This window comes from Salvelinus sp. IW2-2015, linkage group LG5 (genome assembly GCF_002910315.2).
Source record: "Salvelinus sp. IW2-2015 linkage group LG5, ASM291031v2, whole genome shotgun sequence".
Classification (NCBI taxonomy): Eukaryota; Metazoa; Chordata; class Actinopteri; order Salmoniformes; family Salmonidae; genus Salvelinus; species Salvelinus sp. IW2-2015.
In genome coordinates, this window is record NC_036844.1 from 22,129,304 (window position 1) to 22,153,478 (window position 24,175).

General features: G+C 41.3%; 3 protein-coding genes and 2 long non-coding RNA genes across 7 annotated transcripts; 2 read left to right on the forward strand and 3 right to left on the reverse strand.

Moving 5' to 3' along the window:
* The first annotated feature begins 84 nt into the window (after positions 1-84).
* Positions 85-1,779, forward strand: LOC111964059 (fatty acid-binding protein, liver-type). The gene is made up of 4 exons (XM_023987741.2): positions 85-192; positions 1,018-1,190; positions 1,517-1,606; positions 1,692-1,779. Exons 1-4 carry the CDS (start codon positions 126-128, stop codon positions 1,740-1,742), a joined length of 381 nt encoding a protein of 126 aa, XP_023843509.1. The 5' UTR covers positions 85-125; the 3' UTR covers positions 1,743-1,779.
* A 72-nt stretch (positions 1,780-1,851) lies between these two features.
* On the reverse strand, positions 1,852-10,579 carry LOC111964056 (histone-lysine N-methyltransferase SMYD1-like). 2 transcript variants are annotated; one of them, XM_023987736.2, is made up of 10 exons: positions 10,314-10,577; positions 6,006-6,182; positions 5,597-5,804; positions 5,248-5,378; positions 5,133-5,171; positions 3,806-4,001; positions 3,019-3,111; positions 2,770-2,933; positions 2,495-2,663; positions 1,852-2,341 (listed from the first exon to the last, which is right to left on the reverse strand). In XM_023987736.2, the coding sequence occupies exons 1-10, from the start codon at positions 10,445-10,447 to the stop codon at positions 2,273-2,275; spliced, it is 1,380 nt and encodes a 459-aa protein (XP_023843504.1). In that variant the 5' UTR covers positions 10,448-10,577; the 3' UTR covers positions 1,852-2,272. The 2 variants fall into 2 exon arrangements, with proteins under 2 accessions (XP_023843504.1, XP_023843505.1); XM_023987737.2 differs by lacking the exon at positions 5,133-5,171 and having other exon boundaries at positions 10,314-10,579.
* A 653-nt stretch (positions 10,580-11,232) lies between these two features.
* Positions 11,233-18,114, forward strand: LOC139027754 (uncharacterized). Of its 2 annotated transcripts, none has more exons than XR_011479894.1 (2): positions 11,233-11,321; positions 14,810-18,114. It is a non-coding gene; the product is annotated as an uncharacterized lncRNA (long non-coding RNA). The 2 variants fall into 2 exon arrangements; XR_011479893.1 differs by lacking the exon at positions 11,233-11,321 and adding an exon at positions 14,016-14,102.
* On the reverse strand, positions 13,372-15,778 carry LOC111964058 (sepiapterin reductase). Its single transcript, XM_023987740.2, has 3 exons — positions 15,433-15,778; positions 14,831-15,121; positions 13,372-14,075 (listed from the first exon to the last, which is right to left on the reverse strand). Exons 1-3 carry the CDS (start codon positions 15,776-15,778, stop codon positions 13,885-13,887), a joined length of 828 nt encoding a protein of 275 aa, XP_023843508.1. The 3' UTR covers positions 13,372-13,884.
* A 1,635-nt stretch (positions 18,115-19,749) lies between the features above and the next one.
* LOC139027753 (uncharacterized) lies at positions 19,750-20,341 on the reverse strand. Its single transcript, XR_011479890.1, has 3 exons — positions 20,166-20,341; positions 19,995-20,068; positions 19,750-19,836 (listed from the first exon to the last, which is right to left on the reverse strand). It is a non-coding gene; the product is annotated as an uncharacterized lncRNA (long non-coding RNA).
* Positions 20,342-24,175: the final 3,834 nt, after the last annotated feature.

The window sequence follows — 24,175 nt, forward strand, 5'->3', positions numbered from 1 at the left end:
GTCACCTGATGGCCACGTAGTAATTAAGTCACCTGATGTATCTATCTGTTGGTTAATAATTACCCCGGTCTTTGGTATATAGAGGTAGAAGGGTCTCCTACATTCCATCCGCTCTTTAGTTCACGATGGCATTCACTGGGAAATATCAGCTTGAATCTCAGGAGAATTTTGAGCCTTTCATGAAGGCAATTGGTAAGTAACAAACTATTAATAGGGCTATGCTCTTATCATAGACAGTATAAAACAGCCTCTTATGAATGTGCAAACAGTTAGTATTTTGTTCTGTGGTGCTATCTTCTCAATTTTCACTGTCACACTTTTATAAGGATAGATAAGCCAATTTCTGACTTTCAACAGAACATCAACAATATAAATTGGCAAAACAATATTTAGTGGGCTGTCATAGTTGGTCAGTTAACTTTTTGTTATCTTTGTTTAAACTTTGTCACTCTGCTCCCTGAACATACCAATACAATCTATACAGTTGCCATTAATTCTTTGCTTACCTAATTTTGACAATCAATATAATGTTCTGGAATTAGTCTTTTTACAGCTCAATTTGAGTTTAAAACTTGGACTTATTTATAGCAAATTCTGCTATAACTTAAACCTCTACAATAGTTTGATGGCCACTTAAAGTGCTGTACTGGATGTCCTTCACCCACATGCAGCTGTAAGATTAGCTATGTCAGTTAAGGTACTCTTTGCACTTTAGCTCAATGGTTATTTGTAACCAATAGCATAACCCCTACACCCAAAAATACTGCTAGGTCGGTTGGGTTTCTCATCTTAACTATGGTGCTACGGTTATTCTTAAATCTAAAGATGTTGTCTTGACTACAAATTCCCAAATTGAAAAGCATAGAGGTGTAATCCAAAGAGAACCTGCACACCATTGCGAAAGGCTATAGGCTGAAAAGTAAAATGTACTAAGTTTTAAATAAGTAGTCATAGTTTGTATATGTAGTAAAATGTGTACTGCCAACCCCTTTTAACATGTTCCTCCTCAACACTTAGGTTTGCCAGATGATCTCATCCAGAAGGGCAAGGACATCAAGAGCGTGTCGGAGATTGAGCAGAATGGAGACCACTTCAAAGTGACCGTGACCACAGGCACCAAGGTCATGGTCAACTCGTTCACGGTCGGCCAGGAGGCTGAGCTGGAGACATTGACTGGAGAGAAGATAAAGGTGAGTTGGTCAACTAGTCATGCCTGCAATTACTTGGCCTTGTGGGCACACCTGAACATTGGTTAACTTGTATTTGCGTTATAAATAACATGGGTGGGCTATTATGGTGTTTGAGGGCTAAAGTATGCAGCTACTCTTTCCAGTTCAACTTTTGCACATGATAAGCTGTTTCCTTAGTGCTGGTGCAAAAGTCTGGTTGCCCTCAATGAAGTTTCTCTCCAACATCAGCTGTTTAATTTTATGATTGGTGTTAAACCTGCTTATGACAAGCTGTAGTGCAGTTTTACTCCTACATGTCATGCACTGACTCCTTTGCCCTTCCCCAGTCTACGGTGAATCTGGTTGGGAACAAGCTAATGGTCTCATTGAAGGGCATTGAGTCTGTCACTGAATTCAATGGGGACACCATTATCGCTGTAAGTATGTGGTTGTTGAACCAGCATGGGTTGGAACTGTAGCAAAATGTAACTGCTGTAGACCCTAATCTGTGTGCCTTTCCAGACGATGACGCTGGGCCCCATCGTCTACAAGAGGATAAGCAAGCGCATCTAGGGATCTCAACCCTCTTTGAATAAATGAAGGAAGTGTATTTTGACTCTGTGGTTTGTCTATAACATTTCTCTTTAGCTTGAGCTGCAGTATATAGCACTAGATGACACTATCAATTTTCACTTTTATTACCTCTTACATTCAATATTTCACATGGTACTTAGGCACATGGTTGGTACACTGATTCAATGTTTACTAGCATAAAGGTGGGAGCAATCATGAATTCACATGTACTTTGAGCCTTACAGATGTAGATGAGGCCTCCTTGTATATTGTAGTTCATACAGATGGAAATCTCAATGTTAAAAGCAGGAACTTAACTACATATATTCCAACAGAATATCTAGCTGTTGCAAAACTTGTGTAACCCACTTTCAATGTGAGAACAGTGATACTTCTGGGTAGATTTGGTGACTACTCTCATACCCTTGAAATGCTGTGTCTACAGAAGCTCATTGCTTGTGGCTGAGGGCCTTTATGTTGTCCTCAACACTGATTGCTTCAGCCATGGGCTTGTTCTGCAGGGCAGCCTCTCATGCCGTGGTAGAATGCTCATTCTGCTTGAACATCCTCAGCTCCATCTCAGTCTGCATACGCATTGACTAGGAAACAAGTCAGGGGTCAAAAGTCTGGTAGCAATTGAGTTAACACTACCAGACATTCTACACATTTCTATTTAATCTAACATTGTCCTCTACTGAACAGGGCTGCCTTTGTTTAAATCAAAAAGTTAATGACCTTAAGGTATTCGGTACCTCAAGGTCCTTGGTAATGGCATGGTTGGGTCCGTGGGTGACCATGAGGATGGCGTAGGCCTTGCAGATCATTTCATGGGCAACCTTGATGAGCCCTGCGTGCCAGTGGGTCACACCAGCCCGCATGGTGGCCATGCCCAAATAAGCATTATTTGGGTGGTACAACTTCCTGCTCGGGGATAAAGATTTAGTTAAGGCTAAGTGAAAGGAATGTGATTTCAATGCTAGACATGCTAATCTTATGGGCACATTGGTCTCCTTTCCCCATCACTCACATGTAGCCCTCCACCAGTCTGCCTGCGTATTCTGCAGCCTCTGAGAAGAACTGCAGGTAGGACAGCACCTCACTGGCTGTACTCAGCATACGCAGATGGTACAGGTGTGTGTTACCCAACACGGGCTCCTGTTTGTCTAGACACTCACGACACAGCTTCACCACCTATAGAGGGAGAGTAATATGGGCAAGAAGTGGTTATTTATGAAGCTCCAAAGCCGTTCCTAATGGTGAAGGATGGGATTGTTACCTCATGGAAGTTGCCAGCAGTGCGAGCTGCCTCAACCTTGGCCAAGCACTCCAAACTGAACTCCTGTACCTCCTTTACCAGTTCATCAGAGGGCTGAGAATAGTTTAAACAAGTGTTAGTGTAGGACTATTTAGGGAACATGCACATCATTCACTCCTGATCATTGAAAGTAAAATAAAGCTCATGACAAATGCACTACTGCAGACAACCACAAGTGACAGCCACAACTTGATGTTTCATTGAAGGACATGTTGTTCAACGTGTTGGTCCAGTAAGTAGTCACACACCTGGTGACCTAATTGTCAATGCCTATACATGGATATATAATGTATGTCATTGACCCGTGTCTAAAGACGTGGTCGTGCTGAGGGAGTTAGTCATAGGATTTAGCAATGTCTCAATCAATTGGAATTCAGCATCAGGTGACCAAATCACAGATAACCAGAATAACTTTTTCTTATCAACTGCTACATGTATTATGGTCTCAGCTGATGTTTAGGGTGGGGATCATGTGAAGCACAATTGAGTTAAGGGTGAGGGGAAGCATGGAACTTGACTCAACTGAATAGTAACTAGGCTGAAGTGTTTTAGGCCACTGGGCCCTCGGATGTATGATCATTTTAAAATGTGCTTCTGATTATACGCTGCGCGGTGCCCATCTGCTTGCTAGAGTTACATGCCCAACGTGAGTGTGGGTATGGCAGGGTCCAGGGACCCAGAAGCCCATTGTTTGGAATGGAAGGAATTGACACCAACCTTGTCCTTAACCCGCCACTACTTTCCCCACCTTGTTTCCGTCGGTCTCCTTGGCAGCCATCTTTAGGTCATCCTTGAGGTGCTCGCTGCAGGTTTGACAGGTACAGTCAAAGTGGTACTGATGCTTCAGGGTGCGCTGGCGGTCCGTTGACACATTCAGGAAGTCCACGTAGCCGACCGTCAGCTCCTCGTTCTCAGCAATCTTACTCAGCGCACGCAGCTCAATCCTGGGGGAGCAGGGCGGCATGGTTAGCCATGGGCCTTAGTGTACCGGCTGCTCTAGGATCAGCTCTAAATGTCACATGCTGGACCATAGAACAGGCCCTAGAGAAGTTGATGTCATGGGAGTAACCATAGGGGAGGGTAAAGGGGTAGTGTAGCCCCTAGGAGGTCTATGGATCTTTTATGGCAAAGGTGGTAGTGTGCTTTCCCTGTTAGGGTAGGGCTGTGACTGAGTTCAAGCCATCCTACAAATGTTCCCTCAATTGCTACGATAGCAAAAGTGCAGGAAAGCTATTGCATTGACATAGTTTGCCAGGTACATGGCAGCCTTTTGGAGATAGGAAACTGTGAAGCCTTCATTTGCCAGTCAGCAAACATAAACATCACTGATTGGATAATCCTGGCTGCTCAAAGTTCAGAGAAGGTTATATTGATCGTTCAGAGTTCTATAACTTCTTGGACTGTTGGCTCCTGATGAGCAATAAATTAAGCTTTAGAGAAACATCGACAACCCCCACGGCTTGCAGAGACCGTGGGGGTTTCCATTTCCCTCAACTTGAAGAAACATTTTGCACTGACAGATGACCAATAACACATCAGGTCATCACCAACACAATGCAAGCAGTCTAAATGGTTTTTTTCTAATGCATTCTTGTTATGATGGGATGTTTTGAAGTAATATTAAGGTAGATGACTGAAATGGAACACAGTCTCTCACAATAGACACACTCCACTCAACAAAGCCCTAAGCAGGACAGCAACTCAGTCCTACTGGGAGCTAAACAAACCATGCGATATGTTTTAGTTAGACCCAATTTGTTGAGTTTCATATTTAGTTTTTCCCTCCTAGGGGTTAAATTTGAGACTTATGACAATTAATCTTTTGATCTTGTTCACTGAGCAAAATAGTCCTGTAGGCTACTAACAAATATATATTTTTAGAAATATAGGGAAAATCACATCAATGTAACAGTCAAGGTTAGAATGCATGAGTGTAATTTGGTACAGTTCTGTTTTTACTTCCTCACTATCATCCAGTGATAGAGGTTTATAACAGGTGTTGAAGAGATCTTTGAGGATCGGCTGTTCAAGGTTCAAAGGTTAGACGTTAGCTCAAAGCAGACAGGCAGACCCACCTCCTTTTAGAGTGGTAGGCTGCGTTCAGAGTTGACTGACTGGAAGAGAAGATGCAGTCATAAAGTTTACAAATCACATATAAATCTCACTATCTTTCTCTCTCGGGATACATACTTGCCATGGTTCAGGATGACAGTACAGTTGGGCCAGCAGTCGTGGTTGACCAGACACAGGTTAGGGAACAGACCCACTCCCACTGCCTGCAGACCCCTCTGGTCACTCAGAGTAAAGCCATTACACTTGATCTACAGATGGAGGGAGAGGGACAGATGGAATGAGAATGCCAGAAACAAAGTGGAGAGAGAATGAATGATAGAGGGAGAGGTTAATGATGACAATACCTCACAGTACATAGAGTAAAATAACACATACTATAGTCATAATAGATTAACCAGTGATCTTATATGTACTGTGCAAACGTTTGAGAACTGGATGGTAAGATGACTAACTCAGTGATACGTACTATGCCAAAGATGTGTGAGATGTACTCCTTGCCATGCCTGGTTTTGGGACAGTAGTCCTGGAAGTTTTGCATGTCGATCTCGAGCTCTTTGAAGTCATCAGCGAGCATGTCGGCCACGTGGTCCTCCAGCTGGTCCACAGAAGTCAGCTGGCCGTCCGACACGATGCCTGTGTCCTTCTGTATGCGCCACAGCACACGGGCAGTAAGACTGGAGAGGAACAGGGAGAGTTGGCAAGTTGATTTAACTCTATAATGCTAAGGCATTGACAACCCACCACAGTATTTCTTCCACTTCCCCTTTCCCTCCATTCTCTTCCTACTCCCCTTTTCCTCCTCCTCCACCTCCTCTCTTTAACTCTCTCTCATTCTCCTCACCCTCCCTTCACCCTCTCCCTCCTTGCCTCCTTACCGTACATTCTCATTAGGAGCCTTTTCGTACTTCTTGATGGCGGCACACTCCTGCTTGTGCTCATCCCAGCATGCAGTCTGGCAGGTTCGGTCACAGTAGTGGGCGAATTTACACTGGGCGCAGCGGTGCAGGTTGGCCTGGCGACGGAAGCAGCTATGGCACACCTGCTGAGACAGACTGGGGGGAGGGTTAGAGGTCATGATTTCTTATGGTTGCCCAGCCCCCTGGCACTCTTGTAGTTAAACCCTGTTGCAGTCATGCTCCCTCCTATCCTTGGTACTTTAACTATCATTTCATATGGGCTAGATATGAACAAAGCAAGGCAATAACCAGTGGATGATACTCCTTACCTCATCATCTTTCCTTTTTTTTATAGGTCTTTCATGGCTATCCTCTTGTTTCCCCTCACCCTTTTTCAGTGTCATCATACATATCCCAAAAATATTGGCTCGTATTACTTGTGTGATATATTTACATAATGGGCTATTCTGAGATGACATTACAGAAACATGATGACATTCTCCACACACCTTCCACACGTCTCTCTCATTTTCATCTCTCTCTCTCTGCTTCATCCCTCTTTCTCTCAAACTCTTTGTACTTCATCTGAGAATGTTTCCACTGTCATTCCATGTACTTATCGAGCTCCACCATTATATCACTGCATATATATATATGTATATTTATATTTGTGGGGTTCAGTGGCTAAGCTATTAGCCTCATCCATAGCTGGGAGGACTTTAGCTATTTATGGTGAAAGGTCTTGGTCTACTAGTCATATGAGAACTAGCCTATATTTCTGTCGCCTTATTATAAAGGCGCTTAGTTGTTCAGTAAACTGAGTACATGATTTACTCTACCTATGACAGTTGAACATCAAGCACACATCAAAATATTTAAACAATGTGGACAACAACAAAGTTACCTTAAAACAATGCATACTGTAATTCTCTTTGTGATTGTGCCTGTAGTTTCATAGTTTTCAATTGAAACGGGCCCCAGCTGCCTAGGGGCCCCCACTTTATACAGCCTATATATTGAATAAATTCCTCAAAATAAAAACGTACATAAAATACATATTTTCAATTGTTGGATAAACATAACGTCCCCTCAAGGGGGGGCCCCTCAACAACAACATTCTTAAAACGCCCATGTAGACAGGCACCTGACTTGTCCCAGCTTTCACTCCCTCTGATGTGCCAACAAACAGGTACCCGAGATCTAATTTCTAAAGTAAAAAAATCACAATACATGAGGCCAGACTTCCTAAAAAAAAAAAAAAATCAATAATAATAATAATCTAGCAGCATTCAAACCTACTTTCTGAACATTCATGTTGTACACAACTTCCTTGATCTCTGAACTTTGCCTTAAGGTGAAGGCCGGTGAGTACAATATGTTTTTGTATATAAAAATAGAACATTTGTGGCACACATTCAATATTCCTGGATAAACATGTCCTACTGCTCTGGACATTACTGTGTAGGCTAGACCCTCTAGAACAATTTTAACCCAAGGTCTGCAAAAAGTTTTAGAATAGGTCTAGAAAGATGTGTAAGTGACACAGCAATGCCAAAAACATAATACTAAACAGCGGTTGCTTAAAATAAACTGCCACATCTTGAAGACGAGCAATGGGCTTGTGTGTGTAAACAGTTTATCCCATGGGTGTCTGGGAGTGTGTCTAATAAGAAATAACTAGTTTGTTAATGCCTGCACTGATTGTTGGCATGCTGAAAAGCTTCAGGAACACATGTGATCTTCTTTTCTAAGAAATATGAAATGACTGCCTGATGATCTTCCTTCTGCTTTCCTGAATTTTCCAATACCTGTCTGATACATTTCAATCACTTGAAAGCATATTTAATTCAGATTTAAATCAGGTAAATCATTACCTGATTTGACATCTTTGTGTTATTTATAAGGCCAGATTCAAAAGCGTCATAACATAATTTTGACAGATTTGTTTCCGATACGCCTAGGGTCCTAAAATGGAAAACAAAATAGTGTGATGGTCAATGATATCCCTATTTTAAAATAAATGTGTTAATATTGGAGTAAATATAGTACTGAAATGCATGTATTCAGTGGAATGCACTGTACTTCGACATTGTGAAGGTCTGGCACATCTCTCCTTTGAAAGTGAACTGAGTCATTGGATTATTATGATATTTTCTTTAAGCAGTTTGGGTCATTGAACAGGTCAGAGTCTATGTTTAAAGTTTGAGTGGTATGGAGGTTTTTCGCAATACGCTGTAGATGTATGTGTTCCAGAGTAGAGACCCACAGTAGCTACTGAGTTACCTGAATGTCTTGTATTTATATGGTATTGGCTTTTCATTCTTAGTTGATATAATCTCTCAATGTTCATCTCAAAGTGCACCAGGTTGGTGCATTTAGCTGTTAAAATTCCTTTTCTCAAATCCTAGCAAAGCCCATGTACGTCTGCTCTTTAGTAAGACGTTGGGTAGGGGGGAAAGTATATGTCACTTTGGTGGTGACGTGTTGTAGATAAGCAACAAACACACAAACGGGTATTACAATATACAGTGTATCAATCTTGTTAAACCTCCATCTACTACTGTACAGTTGGATGGTCCATGAATAAGACCACACTTTCAGTTCAGTGCACTCTGTTTGTGTGTGTGTGTAGTGAGAGGTCACGGTCTCTATATCTGCTGGAATGCTGGTCACCGATATGCCTGCTTATGCTGCAGGACCAGTGTGGGGCCATATAAGAACTAGCAGTTGGTAGGACAGCAAGAATGCAGCTCTTAGCGTTCAGGAATTGGGTCATAATTGCTCATATTTGCCAGGTCGCAGTTGTAAATGAGAACTTGTTCTCAACTGGCCTACATGGTTAAATAAAGGTAAAATAAAAATCCCATTTACACTAGCTCCATGTTGATTTACAAAGCTTGGGCACCTACTACACTATACCCAACATTGAACCCAATGCTGAGGACCTCTCAAATCATACAAGTCTGCACGATGAGCTGAACAATCCGCTCTAATGCTGACGTTTTTCTTTGTGAAGGCTGGAGCCAAATTAATAGGAAGAATATCACAAATGCATTCAATTAATTTCCGCCAGTCATTTTGTGCGGTTTTGTCAAAGCTCCTTCTAACGAGTCATGCGCGAAAACAAATTCAACGTGCCCCACTGGCTATATAAACCGGTGGGTGCAAAGTCAAACAGCCGGACCGCTGGTTTCGCGGTGAGCACATGGTCCAAAGGAACACAGGTGTTTTTTTATTTTTTTTATTTAACAGCCTGCAATTTTATTTCAGAGCCCGCATTTTTTTTTTTTACAGCCTGCTATTCCTCCATCAAAAGGTTCAGGGCTGGACCAAAAACATTGACAGTGAGTGAATCCTGCCTGGTAAAAACATGGGATTCTTTTTATGATCTAGTGTAACATATGTGTGAAAGTTACTCCTCGGCCTGCACCTGCGAATATCTAGCGTTTCGCGTGGCGCTGACTGGTAAGGCGCTTCAGGAGGGCGGTCACGTGTGCTAGCAAGGCAGAGGTCCCGAGTTTGCGTCAGGTGTGGGCTGAATCGGGATGAAGTGGTACTCGCTAAGCAAGCACCGTGACGTCATTTACACTAGCTCCATGTTGATTTACAAAGCTTGGGCACCTACTACACTATACCCAACATTGAACCCAGTGCTGAGGACCTCTCAAATCATACAAGTCTGCACGATGAGCTGAACAATCCGCTCTAATGCTGACGTTTTTCTTTGTGAAAAGCCACAATTTTGGGAAGTACACTTTGGGAAGAATAATGCTGAATCATGAATTTTGCACTCTTGGAGGCAAAGGACACACAATGTGACATCACTTTACTGCACATTACTGAAAGTGTGTCAACATGACTATCTGCAAGCATTTAAACAGGATGTGAAGTTTTGGACAAACTGAACTACAATTTATTTCAATAATATTTTGTTTGGTTGTAATATTAAACATATTAAAATGATTTACATTAATACTTGAACAGCAGGTAACCTTTTTAACCCAGCACCTGAGGAGTAACTATATGCTCATGCCACTATGAGATACCAATACTATACATGGCCACCATGAATCAGGCCCTACCTGTCAAAGACATAGCAGAATGGATGTATTTTTTTAAATAAAAAGAACCACAATCTCAAATTGTTAAAGATATGCATTGATACAGGAACCATGTAGGTATCATTTGTGCATTCAATTTGGCTTTATTACTGAGAAATAATGGATGTGTGCATGCCACTGAGAGATTTTGCCATTATGACTCAAATCTCCATGCATTGGGCCCTACCTGTCGAAGACCACTGCAGCGAAGCTGGGCTCAGCGAACACTACCTCCCCAGCCCAAAGGTCTTTGGTGGTCCTAAGACCCCTGCCCTTCTCCCCAGCATCAAACACCTCTACGTTGTCCATATCCAGGGTCATTACCAAGTGGACAAGACTGGAACAGCTCACAGATAGAGGTTAAAAAGAGAGGGAGAAGGAGTAGTGCTGGCTGGAGTGCGATTCAAAAACATTCAGCACCTGACCCCACCCTCCAAAAATAGACTGGCCTTCCTGGGACTGTACCATCTGTGTGTGGGGGGGGGGCTGTGGGAGTCTAGGGCCTTGAGAGTGGAAGTCCTGGGAAGGCTTACTCCATAGGGGGGAGAGTTGTACAGGTCTGCCTGGATGTCATCCCCTTCTTTGTGGTTGGTTGAGGCCAGGCCCCAGGGGTATTTTGGTCTGGCAGCTGTGTCTGTCTGTCTCTGTTTGGGGAGGTAGGAGGCAACTGACTTTGAAGAGGCCTGATCAAACACTTCTCTCTGTTGCTTTTGTTCTCACTCTAGCTACCATATCTGTCAGTACCACAGTCTGCAGTTTGCTCTTCTCTGATATCTGTGTCTGGCTCATTCACATTGGCTGTTCACACTTTCCTCTCATTCAGTGTCCCTTTCTCCCTTTTGTCAAAATATATACATCTCAAGGACAGCAAGACTGTCATATATGAAGAATGGTCAAGTGTAATTAAATACATTGTTCTGTAATTTGTAGTTATATAGGATAGCCCTATTTAATACCAAACAATAAAACCTAATTGAATGTCATGATTTATAGAATGCTGTAATATCCTGTCTAAACAAACCAGGACTTGACAATGACAGATTTTGAATATATGCTGCATGGGTCATATTTTCCCTTTCACTTCACAGGGTGATTTAATACTCTGAAAGAACACCACCTAAACGAAGCAAGGATGCTTCTGGGATTACACAGCCTTGTGAAGACAGACTGTTTACAGTGGGAGTGTGGGAAAGAGGTGAGGGGGAAGAGAAGTTAGAAAAGCAGCGGGGGGAGGATAGGAGGATAGGATTTGTGTGTGTGTCACATGTAGCTCCTGGCAAATGTTATTTGGAAGGTAAAGATGGGAGACTTGAGACAGTGGCTCAGAGCATTTACCCTATTTGTCCTGTTGTACTCAAAGGTCTGACTGGTCTGGTGCTGCAGAAATGAAACACTGATCAGCTGAGTAGAAAACTATGCAACACCATCTGTGAATCTAAGATCATTCCACAAAGCATTTGACTTCATAACAGCAGAATAACTGTGAATACTGTAATGTAAGCAGTCAAACGAGTATAATATTAGTTTCCAAATAAAAATAAACTGCAGGAATTTTGTTATTTTACATGATTTTCACTTCGCGGCTGAGCCATTGTTGCTCTTGGCTGTTTGCACTTCACAATAACAGCACTTACAGTTGACCGGGGCAGCTCTGGCAGGGCCAAAATTTTACGAACTGACTTGTTGGTTCCACATTGAAAGTCACTGATTTCTTCAGTATGGGTCATTCTACTGCCATTGTTTGTCTATGGAGATTGCATGGCTGTGTGCTCAATTTTATACACCTGTCAGCAACAGGTATGGCTGAAATAGCCAAATCCAGTCATCTGCCTGGGTGTCCAAAAGTATCTGTATTCCTGACAGAGTGAAAAGGGAGTGGGTTAGATTAATGGGTGTGTGTGGTTCAATACATAAAAGGCCTTTAAAATGTCCCCAAACTATTTTAAGCCAATACACAAATCAATCCATACGGTTACATGAGAATACAACAATTATAAACAATATACAGTACTCAAATGCACACTCTATTTAACAAAAATGTCAACAGCGCATTTACAGTTTCCAACCACACTGAACACTAAAAAGTCCACTCCAGCGTAAAGCACTGGAGAGACAGAGCGACAGACAGAATGGTCTTGGCTGTTAACTTCCGGCTTGCAGTTGCTCTCATCTGCCTGTCTGTCCAATACACTGTTGGTTTGTCTGTCGCTCCAACCGAGAGCTCACACACACACAGAAGAAACATTTACTTCCTCCTCCTTAATAGCTGGTGCGCTCTTAAAAGCTCTTAAGGATCGGCCCCCTTTTTTCAATTTACGCCTAAAATGACAACCCAAATCGAACTGACTGTAGCTCAGGCCCTGAAGCAAGGATATGTATTTTCTTGGTACCATTTGAAAGGAAACACGTTGAAGTTCGTGGAAATATGAAAGGAATGTAGGAGAATAATACATTAGATCTGGTAAAAGATAATACAAAGAAAAAACACCTTTTTTTTGTACCATCATCTTTGAAATGCAAGAGAAAGGCCATAATGTATTATTCCAGCCCAGGTGCAATTTAGATTTTGGCCACTAGATGGCAGCTGTGTATGTGCAAAGTTTTAGACTGATCCAATGAACCATTGCATTTTGGGGGGGAAATGGTTAAGACTGCCAAAATGTGCCTAATTTGTTTATTAATAACGTTTCATGTTCAAAACTGCACTCTCAAACAATAGTATGGTATTCTTTCACTGTAATAGCTACTGTAAACTGGACAGTGCTGTTAACTTAAATTCTTGTTAATCTTTCTGCCAATATCAGATATGTCTATGTCCTGGGAAATGTTCTTGTTACATACAACCTCATGCTAATCGCATTAGTCTACATTAGCTCAACCGTCCCACAGGGAACCCACCAATCATGAAGAAGTTAGTGGTAGCACACGGTGAAGGCTCTGTGCAGGATTTCACCACAACACTGATAAACATATGGAATATCTCCATGAAATGCCACAAGTAGAGCGCTACAACTCTTAAAAAGCAAAGGCATTAATAAAAGTGCAGACAGGAAGATAAAGCAATTATTTTCTCCTATGCTGTTCAACAGCAGTAAATTTGGTCTCAATAAATATAAATGATTTTGAATGGTACATCTATACTACAAAAACAGATCTACATATAAGCAGAGGTTATGCAAGGCACCATTCAAGTATACACGTATGATCATATAAGGAACAAGAAATAATCTACGTTAAATCACCAATAAGTTGCAGCCTTTACTTGATTTCATTGGTTTTGTTAGGCTGTGACCATTCGTACAAACACAAGCATATCAGCACCACTAACAACTAGGAAATGGCAGATCAGAAAATGCACAGTTTAGAGTTCAGTAAACTTTTTGAGATAAAGTACTTTAATATATGCTATTTTGGTACCAAAGGTTCCAAGGCAAATTAGAACAGTACTGTCATGGGATGGAATGTTAGGCCCTAACATGGACTCAGGATAGTTTGCCAAACTCAGTAACTACAGTAGGCCTATGGCTTTGGATGACGGAAACATCTTCAACCTTCCTTCTCCATGTTTCCTTCTGATTCGGTAAAAGGTTCACTCAAAACAGGTTTAGAATCAGATCTTATTAACCCAAAACCATCTTTGAAGCGAACTAACTAATCTGAACCAGTACCAGTTGTTCTGGCTATAAAATTGTACCTACACCAGAAATATTCATCTCCAGTCTGAGCCCCACTGTGTCTTCTAGTTCCCCCCTCTCTCCCTACAGATCATAGAAATCAAGGTGTGCTCCGGAGGGGTAGTCATCCTCCAGCAGCACCTTCATTAGCTTAGCACAGGAGTCTTCACAGGTGAGCAGCTGACCCTGGGAGAGCATGACTGAGAAGGACTTCCTCACGCCAGGGTCTGCCGTGCAGTCCCTGGCCTCCACCTGCATGTCCGTGTTCAGGGGACCTAGAGAAACACAGAGACAGGATCTAGGTTGGTCACTGGATGGTCATGTTAGAAAGGACAAAAATTGCAATATCGTGAGAATGTGCAAAGTCATGATGATCCGTTTCAAGGGTAAATTTCAGCTGAACTGAAATTGAATTGACCCCAGGCCTGACTAACACAGCTAGGTTCATAGGTCAAAGACATCCATAATAAGTCCATTCAGTGCTCTATTTCAAAATCAGTAGTCTTACTACCTGGGGATTAATTTCATCTCAAATGCCAGGTTGAATTAGTCTGGCTAATGCCAAACTCTCGAAGTCCTCCTGACTTCAGAGTCTGAAATGGCTCTGATGTTCTCGGCACAATGCATTGAAAATGAAGGGGGCTGTGCTTTTACTGGTTGACTATCCTCTGTCTTTCTCACTCAAACACCCACACACAGCCCCAGGGCACCGCCCCTTCCATTAAAATGGTTGGATTTTCAAATCCAAAAAACTAGAGGGGGAAAAAAACATTTCAGGGATCCAATCAAATATATCGCATTAACAGCCTCCTTTCCAGACCAGTGTCGTCACAGCCTCACCCTGCGCTGTAAGTCACATGGGTCATGTCAGCCAGGCGAAGGTTGAATGGCTCTTGACAGACACATGAACGATGACCAAGTCAATTTCATATGCTTTTAAAAAAATGTATAACTGTAATAAAGGTCAGTTCAGGAGTGTATACATGATGTGTATTGTTTTATTTATCAGGGGTTTATAGCCTAAAGCTACCTGGGGAATAGTTGAGTACACGGAGGTCCGGCTCCTCCTCTGCCAGCACACGGAACATCATGTCTCGGGCTGCCTTGCCTGTGCAGTACAGCACCCAGGAGGGGAGGGGCTGCAGGGCACACAGCGAGCTCACGTTGACTACACAGCGCCGCAGCCCCTGTCGTCGTGGGAACACCTGCAGCAGGCCGGCTGTCAGGCTGAGGGCGGAGCTTACGTTGAGTGACAGGTAGGAGTCCACCTCCGCCATGTTGGTGAAGCTCTGGGCATAGCGCGACACGTCTCCCAGAGAGGCTGGAGGGGGAGGGGAATGGGAAAATGTCAGATTATACAACGGTTGAATTATATCACTTAATTACAGTGTGTGGACTAGGCCTACTAGGCTGTATAGACCGACTATATTGTAATTTTTGGGAGATTTGATGAGCACAATCAAATACAATTAGATTTGATTAATAAATAAATTAGTATCTAAAGATGTATAAATCATGAGACCTAATTTGAAAATCTGTAAACTGAACACTTTGTTGGATAATTGTCATACTTAGTAGACGTATGGAAGTCAAGCAAGCAGGAAGGCAGTAACAGGTGGATGAATAATTTACCAGCATTGTTTATCAGTATGAGATGGTCAATATCCTCGGAGGAAATCTCTTTCGCCGCCCTGATGACACTTTCCACCCCTTCTTTCATTCCCAGGTCTACGACAACACAACGAGTTACCAACCCTGCCCTGCCCGCATCCGACGAAGCCAAATTTGTCTGGAGTTCCCGCAATTTCTCATCGGAGCGAGCCGCCAAAACAAGCACCGACCTCGGTTTGAGCAACAGGGAAATCTCTTTCGCTATGGTTCGGCCAAATCCTTTGGACGCCCCGGTGATGATGCACAGCGCTCTCCCTAGGTCCTTCACTTCTGGTAAAATTACGTTGGAGATACCATTGGCCTGCATTTTGGTGAAATGCGAGCGGAGAGCTACAGCTTATACTTATGAAGGCTGGCAGAGTTTTGTAAAGAACCGTTTTAAATTAATTTTTCAAATCGATTAGATTGAGGAACGGATATGGATGCCAAAAATAAACATGAAAAATGTGCACGCCTCTTATCCCGCCCACTTTATGGTGTTCAAGCAAATTCGCGATTTAGTTTCTAAAATTAATAAGCAAATGTTTTATTATATGCCTAGATGTGGGCTGTCCTGGCCAAAATGTGTTCTTATCAATGATGTATCTTATTGTTGCGATGTCCGCGATATCCGCGATATCGCTACATTATTAAAGCGAATGAAAATATAAGATAAGACAACAGAGGTAAAGACAGTTTCAAGTTGGATATTCGACGGATATTCGCGCTTTCAAACCTCAATAGCCACTTGAGCCACAGACTCCAAATAAGTGTCATGATGTTGGAAAAATTGCGCACAACATTGCATAGGTCTTATTTTCACGATTTGGACATTAATTCGTTTCCCAAAGCTAATAAACATGTGTAAATGTGAGCAGCATTTTGTATTCCTAGTTGAATTAGTTAGGGAGCGTAAACAAAGTACAAACTTTTTTACATTCAAATTTCAATAGGTCATTGGTCATGTGACCTAGTGACTTCAAACAAGGTTCAGAATGTCCACTGACTACCCTTCTATATTGCACACCCTTTAGTTTGTCCATTTTCATCTCACCAGGATTTTACATGAATTTTTCCAAATGTAAAGTTTCAATAGTTCATTGGTCGTGGGACCTAGTGACTTAAAACAAGGTTCAGAATGTCCACTGAGTGGGCCTTCATATTACACACCCTTTAGTTTGTCCATTTTCATCTCACATGGTTTTACATGAATTTTTCAAAAATGTTGAATTTCAATAGTTCATTGGTCGTGGGACCTAGTGACTTCAAACAAGGTTCAGAATGTGTACTGAGTGGGCCTTCATATTACACACCCTTTAGTTTGTCCATTTTCATCTCACATGGTTTTACATGAATTTTTCAAAAATGTTGAATTTCAATAGCTCCTTGGTCATGTGACCTAGTGACTTCAAACAAGGTTCAGAATGTCACTGACTACCCTTCTATATTGCACACCTTTAGTTTGTCCATTTTCATCTCACATGGTTTTACAACAAAAAAATCTAAATTTAGAATTTCAATAGCTCTTGGTCATGTGACTGTGACTTCCAACAAGTTTCAGAATGTCCACTCAGTGGGCCTACACATTGCACACCCTTTAGTTTGTCCATTTTCATCTCACATGGTTTTACATACATTTTTCAAAATGTACAATGGATATCTGGATATCATAAGGTGAATGCACCAATTTGTAAGTCGCTCTGGATAAGAGCGTCTGCTAAATGACTTAAATGTAAATGTAAATGTACAATTTCAATAGCTCCTTGGTCATGTGACCTAATGTCCGCTGACTACCCTTCTATATTGCACACTCTTGTTTGTTTACTGTAAAATCACGCGCTGTAACGTACATTTTTCATAGTTTCACATTTGCAATAGCTCCTTGGTCATGTCAATTACACACCTAAGAAGCATGCAGTGGATATACACCCATATTGCATAACCTCTAGTCATGTATCTTCTATATTGTTGTACATTATTATTAGTTTGACAATTACGGGGTTCAGTCCAGTGTTGTGTTTACCCTTTTCTTTAATATTTATCTATAATAATTGGTAGTTCTAAGTACTTATTTTCCATGTTTTTTCCACAGTATTGAACAGTGGTACGCAATAGGAGAGAGACAGATAATATCTCCTTTCGTCGTTAATATCAACCATAAAGGAAAAGGGCAAAGTATGAGAGTCATGATATTTGATTTGATTTGATTCTCTTTTGGACTAATCTTCCAAGAGTCCTTAAACATTCAAATACAATTTATAATACGAACACATTTTCACATATAACACACTATTACAAACATACATAATATACTAACATAATGACCCAATAAATACTCAATGTAAAAAATATTGATTCTTCATATACTAAAGTCCCACAACATTTCTATGTATTATATTTAAATCGTTTTAAAATAATGTTTAAATTTATGTATTGAAACGTTTCTGGTTTGCTCAGTTAATTTATTCCATTTCTTTATTGCTCTAAATCGAAATGTTCTTTTGCCTATTTCTCTTTTCTGTCTAGATAACGCATAGATGTTGGACAATCTATTGTTAGTATTTACGGAATGTCTGTCTCTTAACAACTGAATACTGTTGTGAAAAGAACTTGGCCGTTTTAAATGATGTATATTATGAAATAAAATAAGCATGTTTTTTTCAATTATCTTGTCGATTGATGACCAACCAAGATCATTGTGCATGACTGCAACAGAAGAACCATATCTCCACCTTAAAACAATCCTTGCTGCTTTGTTCTGTGAATTCTGCAGCCTCCTAACTTCACTTGATGATGCATTTCCCCAGACCACAGAACAGTAGTTCACCTGACTCTCAATTAATGCTTGTGTTATTTGCTTAAGGAATTTTTCCTGGTAAATATTTAGCTATCCTTCTGATTATGCATGCTGTTTTAATATTTTTTTTACATTGATTAGTTATTTGAGACAACCATGATAAGCAATTGTCTAGCTGCACTCCTAGTAATTTGGTTTCTGCCACTTCCTCAATTTGTACTCCTCCCATACTTAATTGTATCCCATGCTGTTTTGGCCTTTATCTCGTGGAACAGACCAACATAACTTTGGTTTTCTTGGTGTTTAAAACAAGTTTGTTCTGGCAAACCCACTCCCTGATATTCTCCAAATCTCCTTGTAAATCTTGCTGTACCTGTTGAACTGATTGTCTTGCTGCATAAATTGTAGTATCATCTGCAAATATAGTAGCTTGAGTTTCAGCTAATACATAGGGAAGGTCGTTGGTATATATTAAATAAAGATGTGGCCCAAGGCAGCTGCCCTGCGGTATTCCACAGTTTAACACATGAGGGGACGAAAATTAACCATTGATATAGGTGGACTGTTTCCTGTCAGTTAGATATGACTGTACCCAATTCAAAGCTACCTCCTTAAAACCATAATGCATTAATTTTGTCAAAATTATTTCATAATCCACTAAATCAAATGCTGCACTGAAATCTTGGCAATATCAACTGGTTTTGTTATTATTCTCCCGTCAACCTCCACACTAGATGGGCATGATGAGATAGATGTGCCAAGTAAGCCCTTAACTGTGTTCCATACCTTTTTAGAATCATTTTTACAATTAATAAAAGCATTGTTGTAAAATAACTTTTTCTTTCGATTCAATTTAACTGCATAATTAAGTAATGTTCTATAATTCTGTTAATCAATTTCTAATTTTGACTTTGGCTGCTAAGACTTTTGCCATGTTTCTTTGAGAAAAAGCCTCACCCAGTTCATCATCAATCCATTGAGATGGATGAGCCCCAACAGTACTCTTTCTTACTGGTGCATGATGGTCCATTACCTCAGTGAGCAAATCAATAAAACATTCTGTAGCGTGATTTAAATCGTCCTCTAGATAAATCAGCTCCCAGGGTGCAGCAGCCAAATCATTTAGAAATAGCTCATGATTAAATATATATATTTCTTTTTTAAAGGGCAAAGTACGAGAGTCATGCTATTAGTTGTCCAAAGCAGGGATGGAGAGTGAGCTGGTGAGGTAGGCTGCAGTGGGTTTGCTGGTCAATACATATACTGAACATGTAACCACAGTAATGGTGGCCAGTAAATCAATGAATAGAAATGTAATATTGACAAATTAAACAAATTGTAGACCTTTAATATTTTCCAACATGTCAGACACTTAACTTCAAATAAGTATGAAACATTTCTGTATTAACTTACTCTTTATCCCTGGTTGATGTACATTTCAGAGCCTCTTCAGTGTGGATGGGGTATAGCATACATTTTCAACAACAAAGACTGCACTTCCAGTTTGTGTTCTTTACTCTGTTGAACTCTTTTGTCTTCATTCCTAGGCACAGCACATGGAACCACCGTTGGCATGCAAAACATTCAATCTAAATCAAAACAAAGCGTAACACGTTATAAATACTATCAAATATCAATGTTGTATGACAAATGACTAATTAGCCATCCATTGTGTTATATCATAAATTGTCTTACATGCCGTCACTGTTGTCAAAAGATTATAAACATGTTAAATAAAGTTACTAACCCAGTCAGTCTTTGGGCCACATCCAGGTTCTTTATCAGTGGCACACATGAAGCAGTTGTTGGCTTTGTTGAACTCTGAAATCATAGGCATGAACTGAACATATGGCTGTCCCACACAACTACATACAAATAAAGAATTTACATTCACTTTTAATTAAATGTCATTACATACCAGACATTTTTAGTATATCCTCAGCCATTTCTTTTCGCAGTTGCTCCATGTGTTTTTTGAAGGTTCCATATCAATTTGGGAGGGGATGTTGGGGAAGTTCTGTGCAACTTCCTTGGCCATCTACACCAAAAAATAAAATAGAGTTTTTGACATAATTGTCACATAACAGCTAAGCATTAATTATTGAAAATATAACTATCAAACCTGCATTACGAAGACCCCACAGCTGAAGGTGTCCTGCTGAATGGTGTGAGTTATTTCCCCTCCTTTCCACTTTATGTCCACCCAGTCGTCTTTTCCATGGCAGGATCTTCTCATTTTGAAGTATTCTCTTTTTTATGTAAACATAATGGAATTCTGATTAGTTATAGGCAAATGAATACACAAGCCAAATTTGTATGCTGTTTTCCTTATCACTATAATCTAGTAGTAATTTATTAGTAGAGGTAATTTCCTTTATGCCCCGTTCTACACACAGCCTAAATTATAGGCACTGAACTATTTACAGGACAATAATAAAAGTAGCATATAGGATCCAACCCTATCACAGAGTGAATAAATGTAAATGTTTGTAGACTTTAAGAAAAAAATATTAAGTGACAGTTTCATCAGTACGTGCTTAAAGAAAGTCATATCACAAAGATCACAGATGACAGTGCCCACCAAATCTATGACAATAGAGAATTAATTGTAAGCACCAAAGTGTGTTTGTCAAAATAATATCTGAAAATGTCAGTTGTTGAACATAATACTTCTATTTGCAATAGCAATTTATGATATATGCAGTTGAGGAATATTCCATGTACCAACACTACATGTTCGACGGACATAAGACATTCCCACATACAGTATTTTTTTATTTTTTTATTTCACCTTTATTCAACAAGGTAAGCCAGTTGAGAACAAGTTCTCATTTACAACTGCGACCTGGCCAAGATAAAGCAAAGCAGTGTGTCACGCCAACATTGCTTTGTATGTTTCTATTTTTTGTTTGGTCAGGGTGTGATGTGGGTGGGCATTCTATGTTTTGTTCTATGTTTTGTATTTCTAGGTGTTTGGCCTGGTGTGGTTCTCAATCAGAGGCAGCTGTCTATTGTTGTCTCTGATTGAGAACCATATTTAGGTAGCCTGTTTTCCCACTGTTAGTTGTGGGTGGTTATTTTCTGTTTAGTGTTGGTTGCACCTTGCAGAACTGTTTCGGCTATTCTTTTTGTTATTTTGTATTCAGTGTTCAGTCAGTTAAGCGAATAAAGATGAACACGTACCCCGCTGCATTTTGGTCTGACGATTCCTCTTCTTCTTCCGATGAATGCGGTGACACAGTGTGACACAAACAACAGCACAGAGTTACACATGGAATAAACAAACGTACAGTCAATAGCACAATAGAAAAGTCTATATACAGTGTGTGCAAATGAAGTAAGATTAGGGAGGTAAGGCAATAAATAGGCTGTAGTGGTGAAATAATTACAATTTCGCAAATAAAAACTGGAGTGAGATGTGCAGAAGATGAATGTGCAAGTAGAGATACTGGTGTGCATAGGAGCAAAAATAAATAAATATATGAACAAATAACAATATGGGGATGAGGTAGTTGGATGGGCTATGTACAGGTGCAATGATCTGTAAGCTGCTCTGACAGCTGATGCTTAAAGATAGTGAGGGAGATATGAGTCTCCAGCTTCAGTGATTTTTGCAATATCGTTCCAGTCACTGGCAGCAGAGAACTGGAAGGAAAGGCGGCCAAAGGAGGAATTGGCTTTGGGGGTGACCAGTGAAATATATCTGTTGGAGCGCGTGCTACGGGTGGGTGCTGCTATGGTGACCAGTGAGCTGAGATAAGGCGGGGCTTTATCTAGCAAGGACTTATAGATGACCTGGAGCCAGTGGGTTTGGCGACGTATATGAAGCGAGGGCCAGCCAACGAGAGCATACAGATCGCAGTGGTGGGTAGTATATGGGGCTTTGGTGACGAAACGGCTGGCACTGTGATAGACTGCATTCAATTTGCTAAGAAGAGTGTTGGAGGCTATTTTGTAAATGACAAAAGTCAAGGATCGGTAGGATAGTCAGTTTTACGAGGGTATGTTTGGCAGCATGAGTGAAGAATGCTTTGTTGCGAAATAGGAAGCTGATTCTAGATTGAATTTTGGATTGGAGATGCTTAATATGAGTCTGGAAGGAGAGTTTACAGTCTAACCAGACACCTAGGTATTTGTAGTTGTCCACATATTCTAAGTCAGAACCGTCCAGAGTAGTGATGCTAGGCGGGTGGGCAGATGGGGGCAGCGATCGGTTGAAGAGCATGCATGTAGTTTTACTTGCATTTAAGAGCAGTTGGAGGCCACGGAAGGAGAGTTGTATGGCATTGAAGCTTGTCTGGAGGTTAGTTAACACAGTGTCCAAAGAAGGGCCAGATGTATACAGAATGGTGTCGTCTGCATAGAGGTGGATCAGAGAATCACCAGCCGCAAGAGCGACATCATTGATGTACACAGAGAAAAGAGTCGGCCCGAGAATTGAACCCTGTGGCACCCCCATAGAGACTGGCAGAAGTCTCCCATTTGACAACAGGCCCTCCCATTTGACACATGAACTCTGTCTGAGAAGTAGTTGGTGAACCAGGCGAGGCAGTCATTTGAGAAACCAAGGCTGTTGAGTCTGCCGATAAGAATGCGGTGATTGACAGAGTCGAAAGCCTTTGGGCAGGTCGATGTATACAGCTGCACAGTATTGTCTATGTCGATGGCGATTATGATATCGTTTAGGACCTTGAGCGTGGCTGAGGTGCACCCATGACCAGCTCGGAAACCAGATTGCATAGCGGAGAAGGTATGGTGGGATTCGAAATGGTCGGTAATCTGTTTGTTAACTTGGCTTTCGAAGACCTTAGAAAGGCAGGGTAGGATGAATATAGGTCTGTAACAGTTTGGGTCTAGAGTGTCCCCCCCTTGAAGAGGGGGATGACCGCGGCAGCTTTCCAATCTTTGGGGATCTCAGACGATACGAAAGAGAGGTTGAACAGGTTAGTAATAGGGGTTGCAACAACTGCGGCGGATAATTTTAGAAAGAGAGGGTCCAGATTGTCTAGCCCAGCTGATTTGTAGGGGTCCAGATTTTGCAGCTCTTTCAGAACATCAGCTATCTGGATTTGGGTGAAGGAGAAGTGGGGGAGGCTTGGGCAAGTTGCTGTGGGGGGTGCAGAGCTGTTGACCGGGATAAGGGTAGCCAGGTGGAAAGCAAAGCCAGCTGTAGAAAAATGCTTATTGAAATTCTCGATAATCGTAGATTTATCGGTGGTGACAGTGTTTCCTAGCCTCAGTGCAGTGGGCAGGTGGGAGGAGGTGCTCTTATTCTCCATGGACTTTAGTGTCCCAGAACTTTTTGGAGTTTGTGCTACAGGATGCAAATTTCTGTTTGACAAAGCTATCCTTTGCTTTCCTAACTGCCTGTGTATATTGGTTCCTAACTTCCCTGAAAAGTTGCATATCGCGGAGGATATTCGATGCTAATGCAGTACGCCACAGGATGTTTTTGTGCTGGTCAAGGGCAGTCAGGTCTGGAGTGAACCAAGGGCTATATCTGTTCCTGGTTCTACATTTTTTGAATGGAGCATGCTTATTTAAGATGGTGAGGAAAGCACTTTTAAAGAATAACCAGTCATCCTCTACTGACGGAATGAGGTCAATATCTTTCCAGGATACCCAGGCCAGGTCGATTAGAAAGGCCTGCTCGCTGAAGTGTTTTAGGGAGCGTTTGACTGTGATGAAGGGTGGTCGTTTGACCGCGGACCCATTACGGACACAGGCAATGAGGCAGTGATCGCTGAGATCCTGGTTGAAGACAACAGAGGTGTATTTAGAGGACAGGTTGGTCAGGGTGATATTTATGAGGGTGCCTGAGTTTGGGGTTGTACCTGGTAGGTTCCATGATAATTTGGGTGAGATTGAAGGCATCTAGCTTAGATTGTTGGATGGCCGGGGTGTTAAGCATATCCCAGTTTAGGTCAC

Excerpts from the sequence above, each read along its gene's own strand:
- LOC111964059 (XM_023987741.2), top strand. The coding sequence starts at position 126 with ATGGCATTCACTGGGAAATATCAGCTTGAATCTCAGGAGAATTTTGAG. Across the intron at positions 193-1,017 it reads GCCTTTCATGAAGGCAATTG|GTTTGCCAGATGATCTCATC; the intron begins GTAAGTAACAAA and ends CTCAACACTTAG. Across the intron at positions 1,191-1,516 it reads TGACTGGAGAGAAGATAAAG|TCTACGGTGAATCTGGTTGG; the intron begins GTGAGTTGGTCA and ends GCCCTTCCCCAG.
- LOC111964056 (XM_023987736.2), bottom strand. The coding sequence starts at position 10,447 with ATGACCCTGGATATGGACAACGTAGAGGTGTTTGATGCTGGGGAGAAG. Across the intron at positions 5,172-5,247 it reads GTCATCCTGAACCATGGCAA|TCAGTCAACTCTGAACGCAG; the intron begins GTATGTATCCCG and ends CTTCTCTTCCAG. Across the intron at positions 3,112-3,805 it reads AGGAGACCGACGGAAACAAG|CCCTCTGATGAACTGGTAAA; the intron begins GTGGGGAAAGTA and ends AACTATTCTCAG.
- LOC111964058 (XM_023987740.2), bottom strand. The coding sequence starts at position 15,778 with ATGCAGGCCAATGGTATCTCCAACGTAATTTTACCAGAAGTGAAGGAC. Across the intron at positions 15,122-15,432 it reads CATACTGATAAACAATGCTG|CCTCTCTGGGAGACGTGTCG; the intron begins GTAAATTATTCA and ends CTCCCCCTCCAG. Across the intron at positions 14,076-14,830 it reads TGTACTCAACTATTCCCCAG|GTCCCCTGAACACGGACATG; the intron begins GTAGCTTTAGGC and ends GTGTTTCTCTAG.